The 15,966-nt window shown below is 42.9% G+C and overlaps 1 protein-coding gene across 1 annotated transcript in view; it reads right to left on the bottom strand.

Annotated features, from left to right (window-relative positions):
• Window positions 1-3,408, bottom strand: part of ST6GALNAC5 (ST6 N-acetylgalactosaminide alpha-2,6-sialyltransferase 5) — a 110,772-nt gene extending 107,364 nt beyond the window's left edge. The window contains exons 1-2 of the mRNA XM_075832112.1: window positions 3,117-3,408; window positions 1,968-2,165 (exon numbers count right to left, since the gene is read on the bottom strand). Coding sequence (XP_075688227.1) covers window positions 1,968-2,165; window positions 3,117-3,131 — 213 coding nt within the window. The 5' untranslated portion in view covers window positions 3,132-3,408. The remainder of the gene's footprint in view (window positions 1-1,967; window positions 2,166-3,116) is intronic.
• Window positions 3,409-15,966: the final 12,558 nt, after the last annotated feature.

Genomic DNA, 15,966 nt, shown 5'->3' with positions numbered 1-15,966 from the left:
TTCATACGAATCTACTTTAGACTAGGGAGACATTGATCGTTACTTTGTGTCGTTTTGTCTGCATCAACCATGCCTATGCCATACGAATAACTGCTCTCACCTCTCTCTACGCATAATAATCCGGAACTGGAGTCCAGACCTTTGCCCTGCCATATCCCTCGCCTGCCCTTGTTTGTCCTCCTTCTGTTTTTTCCTTCCCCCTCCTTTGTCTAATTTGGAGAAGCTTCGCACCCTGTGACTGCGTTCGTAGGATGTCGTTACACTTTGTCTAAGTTGTCCTTATGTTTCTATTTCATTATTATGCAATGCTCCTGTTCATTATGCTGCTGATATATACCATCGCTTGTCATAGGATGTGTTGCTCACCTCTTTGTTGGCGCTTTACCCCCATTTGTTATTTTCTCTTTCTTTCTTGTGAAAGTATTTCTTCCAACTGTGTTTTATACTGGTTTGTTTTAAAACCAATAAAAATTTTGAATAGGATAAAAAAAAATGTAAAAAAATGTAAGTCTGATATACATGGTGAACTAATTTCAACAGACTACACCCCCACTATAAACTGCCACACCCCTTTAATTAATTCAAGAGTGTCTTAGGTATGGGTATCAGTCTCAAAAAAAATTTCAACTACATGGTCATCGGTTTTTAAGGGGCTGTCCCATTAAGACAACCCATTTTTTTTAATGCTCTGCATATGTGTATGACTATGGACCCTCCTCTATTAGACAGAAATCAGACAATACAAAGAGTGGCTTGAACTCTGGAGGACTCAGTGTGACCATTAATCTGAATGGTCACCATGCAATACCACATTTCCCCTGCAGTGGCTGCTGCAGTAAAATTGTACGGCCAGTTTCAGCTTCCAACATCGAATCCACGGCAATCAGCTGATTCCCAGGGAAAACTCACATAGAAAAGTGGTTATGCACATAAGACCTGTCTTATGACGTGTTTGCCTCCATGTATAAACATACATAAACTCTAAATATAATGAAGCCAACCAATAATACCATTCGCAACACAACCCATGATGTCAGAGGTAACCACATCTCAGAGGTAATTTCAAGTCAAACGTGATTTTTGTTTCCGCCATTTTTCCAAACAGTTTTTTTTTTAGAGGGGCGTGGCTAAGAAGTAGGCATTTTTGCAACATATGTATCATCATTGTGTATGCTAAATTCATATTTATCAACCATTGTGCGGTATTTAAAGGAATATTAGTAACACAGAAATAAGAATAGCGCCATTGTTAATACATTTGCACCTGTAGGTCTTACTCCACAATCTAGTTCTCCATAATGGGCCACACCGATGCGATTCTATAAGGATACACGACGACCGCGCACAACCTCTAGTCTCAAGTGATCATCAAATGTTACATTTGTCGCTGTTACGAAATAAAGTACCAAAAAGTAGAGATTTGCATTCACTCCCAGAATTCCCCCTTGGCTTCTGTACCGAAAGCTGTCAAAGTGAATAACAAGAGTGGGAGGTCCCTGGGGTCAGTAAAGAGAGGGAGGTGGGGAAAATCAAATAATAGCGAGCAGCATAAAGTGGCATCGCTGGGAAGATCCCTGTTGCTTTTTTTTGCCTCGCTCTCTGTCTGGGAGATTAAGCTGCTTCTGTAATGCTGAGATTTAATGCAGCATTTGCCTTCCAGTTAAAGGCCACTGGCTCTGGTAAACATGAGATCCCAATGTGGCACACACAGACGCCTGGGCTGGCACCACCGACCTGCACTGCCAATGAAAAGAATACAGTAATACCAGCTGGAAACCTGCAGCCGATCGCCCAGCACAAGTTTCTCCGCATGTTAAATATGAAATCAATGTTATCCAGCGCCCATTCAAGCAGCAGTGCCCCCCACCTCAAAAGTGCCAGCGAGCGTCATTAATCAGTATGAGAGCAGCACATAAAGATGCTGCATGGCAGACTGCCAGCCTGGGATAAGTATATCTTCTCCTTACCTTGTGGTTGGAGACGCTGATGTACCCCTCCAGGACAGGGCTCGGGGTGTACTCCTTGGTGCTTATCCTGCTCTCTTTCCTGGCGGCTGATGATGAATGCTGAGGGCTCTGTTCTTTCACGCTGCCCATATTGCTGTACATGATCACCAGACTGGTACACATGGTGCTGAGTGCCAGCAAGACTGCCAGCCCATGGCGCTGTATACAGAAGAAGCACTGTTACCATCTATTTTATACAGGCTGTTGCTAAATACATTACCCTTGGCATCTATAGGGCACTGTATACACTGGCACATGCCTCTGATATATTGTGTTAGATGTCAGTGTATAATTTACCGACTATGTAACTTTGCAGCCCCTCTTAATTAACGGGGTGACACTAAGAGTCCACTGCCCAATATTGTAAAGTGTGCCCCCCCCCCCCCAACTGGGACTATTGTACAGTCCTTCCCAAACAGGAGCGCTGATAACATCCCATTACAAAGTATGATGTAACCGGGGGGCCACGAATCTCTACTGTCCCCGTCCAATATTTAGGGAAGAAACTAAGACCCAATTACGCTATGTTGGAAAGCATTTTGCTTTTAGGGACCCCCTGTTTGTATGGGTTAACCTCAGACCCCTCAGAAGTTACCCCTTATAGTAGGTCTATTACCCATTTATCTTACAGTCTGGTCATCTCCACTACCCCCAGGTGACCCCCTTAAAGTGTCTGCACTTCGGTCCCCGACGCCTCTAAGGTCATTCGCTTTTACAAGTGAAGACAAGAACGGCACCAGTCACATGTCTTAAGTTCTAAATAAAGAGACTAAACTTGAACCCCAGCTGAGATTCTATCGGCCAGGCGGCTTATAAGTCTCCAGCTGTTGTGGAACCACAAGTACCAGCGTGTCTTGTGGGACTTAATCTGGAAGATCTTGCTGGTACTCATGGCAACTGGATGCAATTGATTAATTAGTTCCCCCTATGTGCCCCACAATAAACAGTACCCCACTGCTCCCTATTGTCTGCTCTTACGATGCCAACAAAGGTGTCTTGGAAAGTTTTAACAATGAATCTGCTGAGCTGAGACGACTGGCAACCTCGCACCTTTCTGGGCACCCTGCACCCCCAATAGGATCAGAGAATTAATTGCAATAATTGACTTACCAGCAGTGTCTTCATCTTGTGCCTCGTACCAGGAAAGATCAGGCGTCCTCAGCTACTGGAGGTAGCCGGCTCTGTGGTCCTATCTGCTGCTTCCATTGTACAGAGGCTGTGACATCTCCTTTAGGAGAGGGGGAGGCAAGGAGAGGCAGTTGGGTGGGGGGGCAGAGCAGGGACAGGCAGAGCAGGGGGGCACAGCGGGTGAAGCAGCCTTCCTGAGCCTGAGCCTGAGCTGCTGTTGCAGAGATTAGAGACAGATTTAAACTGGACCCTCTTGCTCTGTCTGATCTACACAACTGCTCACAGCCGGAGCCCGCTGGGTCCTAATGCCGACTACTAGTTGCTCCAGAAAAACGCAAGACTGTAGTAGAAGCTTATTAAATAAAGGATCGACCAGAAGCCGGCCGTGTATGAATGACTCCCAACTTTTTGGACGCTTGAAGGACATTTATAATACATGGGTCCATTTTTTCATCTATATCTATACACGTGAATAGTTTTTATATTAAATATTAGCAGAAGAATCACCATCAATATAAAAAAATGTAATATCCGAATTGCACTAAATGATGAAATAATATACAAGTTGGGGTCTAATATACAGATAGATCGTTTCTGGGGCAAGTTTATTCATGCAAATCTTTATTCCATGTCAAAAATAAGGACATTGATGGAGCAAAGAGGGACTTAGTTCAAAAGTAGCGACTGCCCCTCCAAAAGAGGGACACATGGGAGCTATGAGCATATGCTGAGAGTTGTAGTTCTACAACAGTTATATAGAGAAAGGCTATCAGGGCATGCTGGGTGTTGTAGTTTTACAACAGCTGGTAGGCCACAGGCTGGAGTTCACTGGTCTAGAGGAGCTGAACACTGATCTATCTATTTCAGATAAGGAAAAGTGGTGACGTGTTACCTTTAGGGCTTATTCAGACGAACGGGATATATGTACGTGCAACACGCGTCGCACGGACCTATGTTAATCAATGGGGCCGTTCAGACTGTCAGTGATTTTCACGCAGCGTATGTCCGCACGGCATACGGACGCACTTCCGTGTGCCGCGTGTGATGCGCGCTACAGCAGTCAAAACTAGGAATGAAAACAGAAAAGCACCACGTGCTTTTCTGTTTACAAACATAAAAACAGAGTGTCATAATGATGGCGGCTGCGCAAAAATCACGCAGCCACGCATCATACGCTGCTGACACACGGAGCTTTTATGGATCTTTTGTGCGCACAATTGGCCACGTTTTTTACGCGCGCAAAACGTACATGCTCATGTGAATCCGGCCAGGGGCTGAGTTCACACGTGACGGATACGCTGCATAAAAGCACGCAGTGTATCCGCCCTGTGCGCCTCAGGGAATTGCGGGCGAAAAAGCACACCAAACTGTGGTGCCGTTTTTCGCCCAGAATTTACGCTGCGGAAAACTGCAGCACTTAGTCTGCCTACTAGCATGACGTTTCATCCCATGTGACCGCCGTTACAGCCTGTGATTGGCTGCAGAGGTCACATGGAATGAAACGTCATCCCAGGCGGCCGCACTGAAGGGAGGAACACAGGTAAGTATGAGATTTTTCTTTTTTAATGAGTTGCGTTTTTTGCGGCGGAATCGCTCCGAACCCGCCGAAAAAAACCGCAAAATCTGCTATTTAACCTCTTCATCAAATTCAATGGGGAAAACTCACAAAAAATAAGCAGCGTTTACGCAAATACAATTGACAAGCTGCGAAATAAAATTCCGCACCGCAGGTCAATTTCTGAGCGTTTTTTACTCTCAATATTTACGCAGCGCGTGCATGAGATTTTTTTTTATCTCATCCACTTTGCTGCTACTGTATTTGCTGCTGATTTTCCACAACTGAATTTCCGTTGCGAAAAAAACGCAGTATTTACGCACGAGCGTGACAGATTCACGAGCGTAAATCTGTCCATGTGCGTTGCTTTTTTGCATGAATATGCTTTGCGTGTGACGTGTTTCTCACTTGCAAGAACTGAAATTGACCCGTGAAACACGGACAGCGCACATATGTGTGTCCGTGTGCTTTCCGTGGTTTTCACGCACCTATTTTGATAATGAATACATTTTAAAACATTCATCTTATCAATGGCTCAGAGATTGCTGCTGTATACTGGATCATTTATATGAAAAGCAGCACTTAATGGGTTAATCTATAGCTCCCATTAAACCTCTTTACTGCTAATTTATGACGTTAGATCTGCCGCTATTATTAGTAATAACATATTATATAGCGAAATGATCTGTGGCCGCCCATAAATGACTTCTGGAACAAATCTTGCTGATTTACTATTATACATCATTAGGTAATTGTGTCGCTTTGCGGTAAAAATGTTTTCGTTTTGATATTTCTGGGTGACAACCAATAGCCGTTACCATTAACCTCCCAGAACTATTGTCCCCCAACTTTCCAGGACTCCTGAACGGCAATTCTGTAGCAATATGCATCACTGCATAACTAGAGGCAGATTTGCCATTCAGGGAAAAGCTGTGGAATTATATACAACGGCTGAAACAAATATTGGGTGACAATCGTTATTGGAGCTATTTAGGCCCCCGTTCACACAGAGTTTTTCGGCACTGATTTTGACGCGGAAACCTCGTCAAAATCAGCGCCAAAAAACGTCCGAAATATACTCCCATTGATTTCAATGTGAGGCAAGGGCGTTTTTCCCCCCTGGGCAGCTTTTATCCGCTCGTGGGGGAAAAAAAGCAGCTTGTTCTTTCCTGCCGCAGTTCTGCCTCTGACCTCCTACTGAAATCAATGTGAGGGAGAAAAAGCGTCCTTTGCGGCATTTCTTGCCCGCGGTCCTCAATGGTCGCGGGTGATAAACGCTGCAAAAACCGCAGCAGAAAACCGCAGGCAGGTCGAAGTCTGCCTCAAAATTCCCTCAGGTTTTTTCTGCCTGCAAAATACTCAGTGTGAACCCGGCTATACTGCGAACACAGGGGTTGTCACCCGGGTCATCCTAGGGTCCCGAATCGTAGCATTATCGGAGCAAGAAATGTACCACTTGCTGTTGCTGTTCAGGCCCCTGGCCTGGTGGCAATCCCTATGGTACATGTAATGGCTACCATGCCCAGCTTTCCCAGAAATAGATATAACTAGGACACACGTAAATACTGTGGATTTCGTGGCGGAAAATACTCAGCATAATACAGTAGCAGCAGAGTGATTGAGATTTAAACAAATCTCCTCCACACGCTGCGTAAATGATGAGCCCCAAATATGCTCAGAAATTGACCTGCGGTGCAGTTTTTTCATACGCGTGTAATTTGTATTTGCGCAATCGCTGCTTTTTTGCTGCGTGTTTTCCCCAATTTGAATTCAATAGAGGTAAAATCCGCAACAAATAGCAGATGTTGCGCGTTTTGAGGCCGAAAAGCTGCGATTCTGCTGCAAAAATCACAAAAATGATACTTACTCAGAATTCTGTGCTTCTCCAGGGATGACGTTCCATCCCATACGATCGCTGCAGCCAATTACAGGCTTCAGTGGTCACATGGCATAAGATATCCTCTCAGGAGGCCGGTCTGCAGGACGTCAGAGGGTAAGTATGTGTTTTTTTTATACCTGCCGTTTTCCACATCGGACGCACCGGCCGAAAAACTGCACCAGAATTTGGTGCGGTTTTTCGGCCGGAAATCCCTGCAGCGCCCATGGCGGATATGCTGTGTGCTTTTACGCAGCGTATCCGCCCTGTGCAAACATATCCTTAGGGCACAGATCTCCAAATGTCTTCCATATACATAGAGTTACAGAAGCAATCCTAGCAAAAAAAAACAACTAATGTTTTCAACATTCAGCAGTTTGTACTGTTTAACTTCTTAATATTCTGTATAGCGGTCTGATCTCTGTTTTTCTGATGCAGAGCTCCAAATTCCCTGCAGAGACATAGACAGAGAGTTAAATGATACAATTCTAGATGGCTGCAGTCACCACTAGGGGGAGCTTAGGAGCTTATTGTATACTGTGTTATTATTGAGTTCGATGTAAGGCCACATGCACACGACGGTAAAATCGCCCGTAATTACTGACCCATACATTTCTATGGCCGACGGACACGTTTCCGTATATTTATTTCAAGGGAAAACAGCTCCTGATTTTCAGCCGTATTTTAAGCAAACTCGCTTTTTTAGCAGCATTTTTTTACGGCCGTTTTTGGAGCTGTTTTTCTATAGAGTCAATGAAAAACGGCTTCAAAAACGTCCCAAGAAGTGACATGCACTTCTTTTTCGCAGCCGTTTTTTTTTACGCAGCCGTTTTTCAAAGCGGCCGCATAAAAAACCGTCCCATCGGAACAGAACGCCCTTTTTCAAATTGAAATCAATGGGAAAATGTTTGGAGGCGTTCTGCTTCCGATTTTTCGGCTGTTTACGGCCCGAAAAACGGCAGAAAATAAGCCGTGTGAACATACCCTTATACACAACGTTTTCTAGATACATTTCTCATTGGTGGACTGCTAATGATGAGTCAGACGTTTAACCATTATAAGATGATAATTAACAACCAGCCCCAATTGCTAAATATGAAGAATAATTTTTCTCCTATTTCTGTTCCGTCGCTAATGCGCCACATTTGCGCGGATCTGGTTAATGACGTTCTTCAACTATTATCCCTGAGAGCTTCACCTCTCACTCCAGGCTGATTGCTTCCATGATTTAGTGACGGCTATTCATTCTGCTAAAAATATACAGGAAATCAGTTTTCCTTTTCCCTTGGGGATATTGAATATAGATTTGTTAAGGAGAGCCAGAGAAGGTGACATTTGCAATTTCACCTGCGTTATTTCTTTGTTTTTCCATTGCTCCAGCGCCAACATATTCCACAGTGCTGTACAAACATTGTCACCGTTCACATCAGTGCCTGTCCCCAATGAGACTCACAATCAAATTTTCCGTATCTCAGCTAAACATTAGGGCCAATTTTATAGAAGGAGAAGCTGAATGTCTTTGGCATCTGGGAGGAAACCAGAGAACCCGGAGTAAACCCACGCAAAACGGGGAACATACAAACTCCATCCAGATGTTACACAAGGTCAGATTGAAACACAAGGTTCTGCTATGTAACGGTGCAAAGCACGGAGCCTCCGTGTTACAGAATTAAAGGGGTTTTCCCAGGGCTATTATATTGATGGCCAATCCTTAGGAGAGGTCATCAATATAAGATCGTTGGGGGTCCGACTCCAGACACCCCCGCCGATCAGCTGACTGAAGGTGGCTTCTTCAGTTACCAGGCATAACGCCCTACACCTTCATATTGGCTGTGTCTGGGATTGCAGCTCAGTCCCATTGACTTGAATGGGATCGGAATCCCAGGCAGAGTCACTACGGAAGCGTACGGCACTGTGTCTGTAAACTGGGAAAAGGCCATGGCGATGAACACCGCGGCCCCTTAATTCAGTTGATCGACGCGGGGAGTTGGACTCCCACCGATCTTATATTGATGACCTATCCTAAGGATAGGCCATCAATATAAAAGTCCTGGAAAACACCTTTAAATCTCAATCCAGAACCGGCAGATCCTGGACAGCCCCATCAACATCATACAATAAGTGTGGGTACGATCAATGGTACCTCAACTGATCCTGAGAACATGGGTGCCAGCGCTATATCTCCCTTTGGCTTTCATGGAGAGGGTTTGGCCATGAGCAGAAACTTCTCACGATATGTGACGGTCCTAGCAGTCAGACCGCCACCGATCAGACTTTTACGGCTTATCCAGTCCTTATATCATAAAAGACTTTGGTGGTGACAGTGAGCCCCTATACCAACTGGGCCCCTGTGCACAGATCGCACATATGTTATTATTCCACGATGCCTGCCGGGGTGCCCCCTCTTTTAGTGGTGAGGGTGGTAAAGGGGGTTTCTTTCTAAAATAAGGTCCATCCTGCAGGATTAAACCCAGCTCAATGTAACCTTGTGGTCCCATAACAAGCTTGGAATAGGGACCATTTCTTCCATTAGCACCAACAGTAGCAAGTAAGACCAGGATATGGAAAGGTTATTCATTCAGTCTCCGGTGTCTTTTCCTTTCTTGGATTCTCTTCTTCTCGTGCACACTCCGTTTCTGACTTCTCCTACATCCACAATGATTCTGCAACTCAAATATACTCAGTGCTTCAATTTCTCACCATATTTAAGATCTATGCTTGCTCTCAGTGAATGGTAAAATTTTCGTTAGCATACAGAGGATGAAAACCCTTCATTAAGGTGGATACACTTGTCCTGTAACAAGAGGCGACTCTTTGGCAAAAATTTAAATGGTGCCTCCTTTACTCCTTATCATCCCTTGTGGGAGAGAGAGGTTTGTCCTGCACCCCTATGAAGACCCCTGCAGCACAGGTATTTACATTCTCTGCATGCCAATATGAATGTTTTTATTTGCGGATAGCAAGCAGAGATCTTGCAGCCGGTTCCCTTCTATACTTTCCTAACACTATGCGGAACAGACAATAACCATGGAAAAGGGGACCACCCTGAGCTTGCCTTGCGGGACGCCATATTTTCAGGGGCACCATATTACCTGCATGGGTATGGTATGTGCGCCCATACCCTCTGCCTGCATCTTTCTATAACATCATTATGATTATGAACTATGCCTGTATCCAGATAGTATACAGTCAATATACCCTGTGAGTGAGTAGAATTATTTACTATATCTTTATAGTGTTTTATATGTTAGTATATCGGTACCATTATACTGTCACTATATTCTGCGCCTTTGCATATTAACCATAGTGCCATCTTGGCCAAAGCATCTGTAAGCACATTGCCGCCTGTTCTCAGCAGCTTTTCTCTGTCCTGTTAAGTCTATTGTCTCTTTCTTGTCTGCTCAGCTAATCTGCTCATCATCCTCGGTCGCTGGATCTTCTCTCTGGCCGCCGTACAATGCTCTCGCAGAATGGAAGTGATGCCAGCGCACGACATGAGGCGTCTTCTTGAACATCTGATGTTGGATCTCCACTGTTAGAAGCTTGCTAGTTACTATTATCCATTTATTATACCTTTATTTCATTTTTTTATATTTTTTTTATCAGTTTGTATGAGTAGAGGTGCTGAATCTAGTGCTCCGCTATCTAGGATGGATCTACAGCACTGTTCATCCTGAACCTCCTGTTTCAAGAAAAGAATGCCGGAACTACAGAACTAAAATGTAACAGGCAAGAGCAGTAGGAAAAAAGGAGAAGAGGATATAAAACTGCATAACAATGAAAAAAAATATATATATATCCTTCAGGCCCTTTAAAAATCTGTATGATAACTCTTAGGGCTTATACAGTCAATGTAGTCCATGTGACGGCCATTGTTTTAACGGCCATTGGACGGATGCATGTATTTCTATGGGGCTGTTCACGTGGCCATTGTTTTAACGGACCGTGTGAAGGGCCCATGAAAAAATAGGACATGTCCTATTTATGTCCATTTTCACGGATCCCTCAATAGACTGAAGTCTATGAGGGATCCGTGAAAACGAGTCCTGCACAGGTACGAAACGGACGTGAAAAATGGCCGTTTTGCACGTCTGAATTTACGCTCGTTCATCTGAATAAGCATTATGGACATTGTAATACACATCTACCATCTAGACCAGTGTTGCCCAACTGGGGGTGGCGCATTGGAACCACATTTGTGTATTGTGCAACACATGGAGAATTGGAAAGCAATTGGATGGGTGGCATCAGCAATTGGATAGGGTGCATTGGCCCAAAACCAATGCAGGTCATGCTCGCAATGTGAGAATAGGGTTCCTACCCGGCCGGTGATCCATCAGCCCAGCCAGTATAAAAGTTTTTTAAAAAAATTACTGGCAATAGCATAATCACTGTGAAGTCACGTCTCCAAAACCGCACTAACTTGTTACCCATGTTGGGGTGTATTAACACATGCTGGTTTTGGCAAAAGAGCCAAAAATTTGTCACGTGTAAATGCGCCCTGAACATGGCCAATATTTTTGGGTGAAAAAGGTAGCAACCCTAGGTGGGAGAGAGCTGTGAGAATGCCGGACTACGGGTATACCTTGTCGCCATGCTCTGATTGGCTGAGCTGCTCTTATTGGTCATGGGTTTGACAAGTCAACGCAACTGGAGTTACGAGAGGAGCCTTGCTCCTTGTGGATAACACTGCAAACATATCTCCAGGTGATGCTACTCATGGTATCAATTTCTCTGTAGCCTCTTTCTTATGGTGCACAAATATTCAATGACATCATTTTATGCCCTAGGTGAAGAATGATCCTCAGATTTGCATTCAGGGGAAGATGCCCTCGGTCCTCGACTTCATTTTCAAAAACAATTATCAGATGAACAATTCATTGTGCAGCTGAACGTCAGCACTAAAGAGCATCATAAAATGTTTGTTAAATCCTTGGCTTTGGTTGGAGACATTTATTCCAATTCATCTGAAATGGGCTTAAAATTGTCTTTTAGGGGAAGGAAAACCTGCCAGACACAAAAGGTGAGAGGAGCGTCTTTATCTACAATGTTAGCGGGATGCGCAGAACATTTTGAAGTTATTTTAAAGGAAAGTTGGATTCAATGTTGCAAAGACATTTCAATTTATTTCTTCTCCATTCTCGGTTTTATTGACTTTACCTGTTTGGGCAAATCTCTTGTGTCTGGCTGGAATCTAAAGCTTGGAATAGTGACATCACTCCTGCTGCACGGTGACATCACTCACTTCAAGAATTAGTATGCACAGTACAATGTTGTCATGACATCAGAGACTTACTTAGAAGGGGGTTTTAAAGAATCATAATGGGCCCCCCTTCTGGTTGATGTTTACAACACCATGTTACCTCCATGGGTATGGTCTGAAGCAGTGTTTATTCATCCTCGTCCTTTCTTTCCCTTGGATGAGGAAGAGCAATAACACTTTTGAATCCTTTCCTTTTTTTGCTAACAATGTGGGATTAATAGAGAGGGGGAGTCCTTTGCAAGACCACATGGCCCATGGGGTAACTTGAAGATGCTAACCTGAGCTAGGGCTCCCTTTCTCAGGACCCTGTAGCATCTGCTTATATGGCACATATGGCCCTTGTATAGTGCTACTGCTTGTAATCATTTGATATGTTGTAGCTGTACACGGGGTGTACTCAAAGGGGGGAGTCCTCAGTATGTTTGCAGAAAGCCGCCACTAGATTATGTGAATCCATTTGCAGCGAGCTCCCTCTAGTGGCAGCAGCAAGCAGCCAGAATTTTATCATTAACTCTGGCTGTGTGATGGAAAAAGGGGATGAGAAGAGAGCTCTGACCCCTAGAAAGATACATGATAGATTCAAAATTGTGCGCTGATTAATTCTATTTAAAATGACTGTTTTGGGAAAAGCTGAAAATTATGCTTTTCCCATAGTGAAGGCGCCCGACCCACCCCTATAATTATACTTGGTCCCCAGCGTTCCAGAGATCCAAGGGGTTCATATAGGTGGCTCCTTCAGTATGACTGCATGTTCAGGTCCCAAGCAGCAGTTGTCATCAGAAATAACTATTACCAGGGTGCACTGTATAATGGAATTATTTATTTACACAGAATGGCATAATTATTTAAGTGTACTATATAATAACAGTCGTTACAGTGTAAGTACAGTATGGTGAAATTTTTGTGTACTGTATGGCATCATTATTTATATGTATTATATGGTGACAGTACTTGTGTACGGTATGACAGCATTATTTTTAAATACTATATGACAGTAGTTACTGTATGTGTACAGTATTGTGATATTGTTTCTGTGTAGGGTATGACAGCACTATTTATATGTACTATATGGTGACATTAGTTAGTGTGTGTACAGTATGGTGACACTGTTTTTTTGTACTGTATGGCATCATTATTTACATGTAGAATATGGTGACAGTAGTTACAGTTTGTGTACAGTATGGTGACAGTAGTTATGTGTACCGTATGACAGCATTATTTCTATGTATTATATGGTGACAGTAGTCTCAGTGTGTACAGTAGGGTCACATTGTTTTTGTGTACTGTATGACGGCACTATTTATTTGTACTATATTGTGACAGTAGGTAAAATATGTGCACAGTATGGTGACACTGTAGTTTGACAGCATTATTTATATGTTCTATATGGTGACAGTAGTTACAAAATGTCACAGTCTGGTGACATTAGTTATGTGTACAGTATGACAACATTATTTATATATATATATATGGTGACAGTAGTTTTATGCACAGTATGATGACATTGTTTATGTGTAGAGTATGACAGCATTATTTATATGTACTATATGGTGACATTAGTTAGTATGGTGACACTGTTTTTGTGTACTGTATGGAATCATTACTTATATGTACTATGTGACAGTAGTTGTGTACAGTATGACAATATTATTTATATGTACTATATGGTGACAGTAGTTAGTGTGCATACAGTATGGTCACATTGTTTTTGTGTACTGTATGACAGTATTATTTATATGTGCTATATTGTGACAGTAGTTACATTATGTGTAGAGTATGGTGACAGTAGTTATGTGTACAGTTTTAAAGCATTATTTCTTTGCACTACATTGACAGTAGGTACAGTATGGTCACACTGTGTCGTATGACAGCATTATTTATATGTACTATATGATGACAATAGTTAGTGTGTACAGTATGGTGACATTAGTTATGTGTACCGTATGACAGCATTATTTATATATACTATATGGTGACTAGTTACAGTGTGTACAGCACGGTGACAGTTATATTTACAGTATGGCAGCATTGTCTATATCCATGGTATGGTGACATTATTTATTAACTTTTAGCAAGCATCAATTGATGGTGAGTGAGATAATTGTACCGCCCACTTGTAGCAATGCGTAGAACGGACAGATTTAGGACAGGTAAGGTTGTAGAGAAGGATTTTTTTGCTTCCTGTCTAGGGCCACAAAAAAATCTTCACTTTACAATCACTTAGGCAAAGTGAATAATTGAATCAAGTTTTTATTTTAATTCAAAAAGTAAAACATCTGAGAGGAGCTCTTGTGAGAATTCATCATTGTGCTCTTCCTACAAAACTTTTTGGCTTTTTGGACTATTTAAGGATTCCAAGATTTAATTCCATTATCTCGCTGTATTAGAAAAAAATAAAAAATCGGCACTAAAATTTTCTCATTTTGTACTTCACACTGACTTAAATTTGTGGCCTAGATTCTGCAGATTTAATTTAGTATAAAATAATAAGATTACTTTTTTCTTGCCAGAAAGTATCAAAGGGGAAGATAATTAAATACTCCCAGGGACCACTTAAATAGCCAACTCTCCAGATGTGACCATTGGATTGGAGTTGACTCTGGCAGGAAAGTGTGCTTCAATTACATCAGTTCAAGAAATTGGATTCTTTATGTCAATTACTTTGTAATGTCTATGGGGCAGGTTCTTGGTACTAAATGATTCACAGCACATCGTATCCAAGGGTTAAGAAAGTGACCACAGCCCTCAGATAAAACAAAAAGACTCAGTTGGCTACAACGTGCTGCAGATATCACAAGTGCTTGTAGCCTGATTTTGAAGGACAATACAAAATAATAGCACTGACTATACAGAGATAAGTAGCGCCAATAGGCGCCACACACCTCTTCCTGCCGAAGCAGTTTGTCACAGATCGCTTTATGCAGGAAATTAATCTTGTGCAGGAGATGGATGTCTGGCACAGGAAAAGGAAATTACTTGTAAGTGCCCACTATTAGGGGAAGACGGCAGTGTGGAGAGGGTGAATAGTTTTGTTATTGGGAGTACTGTGGCCGCCTCTTCTTTATTTGAGAGGTCCCGTAGGTGGAACTTGCTGGGGGTCCTCTGAGTTGCACTGGCTTGGAGTCATTGAGTAAAGCATTGGCTATGGGCACCATGGATGGGTCTGGCTGGGGCTGCCACTGGCTAGGAGTATTGCGGATATAACCTTTTTGGGGCACTGTGGATGGCATTGTTAATAGGGCAATGTGAATGGCACTGTTTAGGGGGCACTGTTGATGGCACTGGCTGAGGGTCACTATGAATGGCACTTTTTGGAGGTTCTGTGGCTGACATTAAAATGTACCTCCGATATTTTGCTAAATCCTGCACTATAATCGTTTTTCTATATAATCGGAGGTACACTTTAATAGGGCACTGTGAATGGTACTATGTTGTTGGGGGGCTGTGAATAACTAGCTAGGGGGCAGTGTGGATGGCACTGACTTGGCACAATGTGAAAAGCACTATTTGGGGGATGCTGTGAATAGTACTTTTGGGGGACACTGTGAACCCTTAAATATACAGTTTTTCTGGGAAGAAAAGCAAAGAAATGTATATAACAAATGTATGACTCTCCTGGCTATACTTGGAGGATTGAAGAATTGCTGTCCCTTCTCCTATGTTTTAGTAAAGACTTGCATTCAATACCAATTCTGGATAATCTTTTCATTGGAATACTGCATTGTGCTCTTCCTCTGTTATTCCTCCTGGAAATGCATAAATAAATTAACAAAGGGGTGTTACCATTTCCGTTATCAAAAGTGTGTGTCCCTACACACTATGTGGGTGTTGGACTGTGTGAGACACACTATTGACAAGGGTCCATTTATTCACACAATTACATGAGTAATAAAAGCAGAAAGACACGATGCAGAGTTCTAAGATGCTCCAACCTTGTTATTTCACGGAGGACACAATACACTAACGCAGACATGTCAGAAGAGCAGACGTGTCCTATGTGGGTATGTTCACACAGGGCGGATACGCTGCGTAAAAGTGGTGCAGCTTTTCGGCCGGAATGTCCACTGCGGGATAAAAGAGGGGGAAAAAAAACAACGCCCATACTTACCCTCTGATGTCCTGCAGCCCGGCCTCCTGG

This window comes from Rhinoderma darwinii, chromosome 7 (genome assembly GCF_050947455.1).
Source record: "Rhinoderma darwinii isolate aRhiDar2 chromosome 7, aRhiDar2.hap1, whole genome shotgun sequence".
In the NCBI taxonomy this organism is placed as follows: Eukaryota; Metazoa; Chordata; class Amphibia; order Anura; family Rhinodermatidae; genus Rhinoderma; species Rhinoderma darwinii.
The sequence above is the reverse complement of the archived record's forward strand: the minus strand, read 5'-3'. Positions and strand labels throughout refer to the sequence as shown.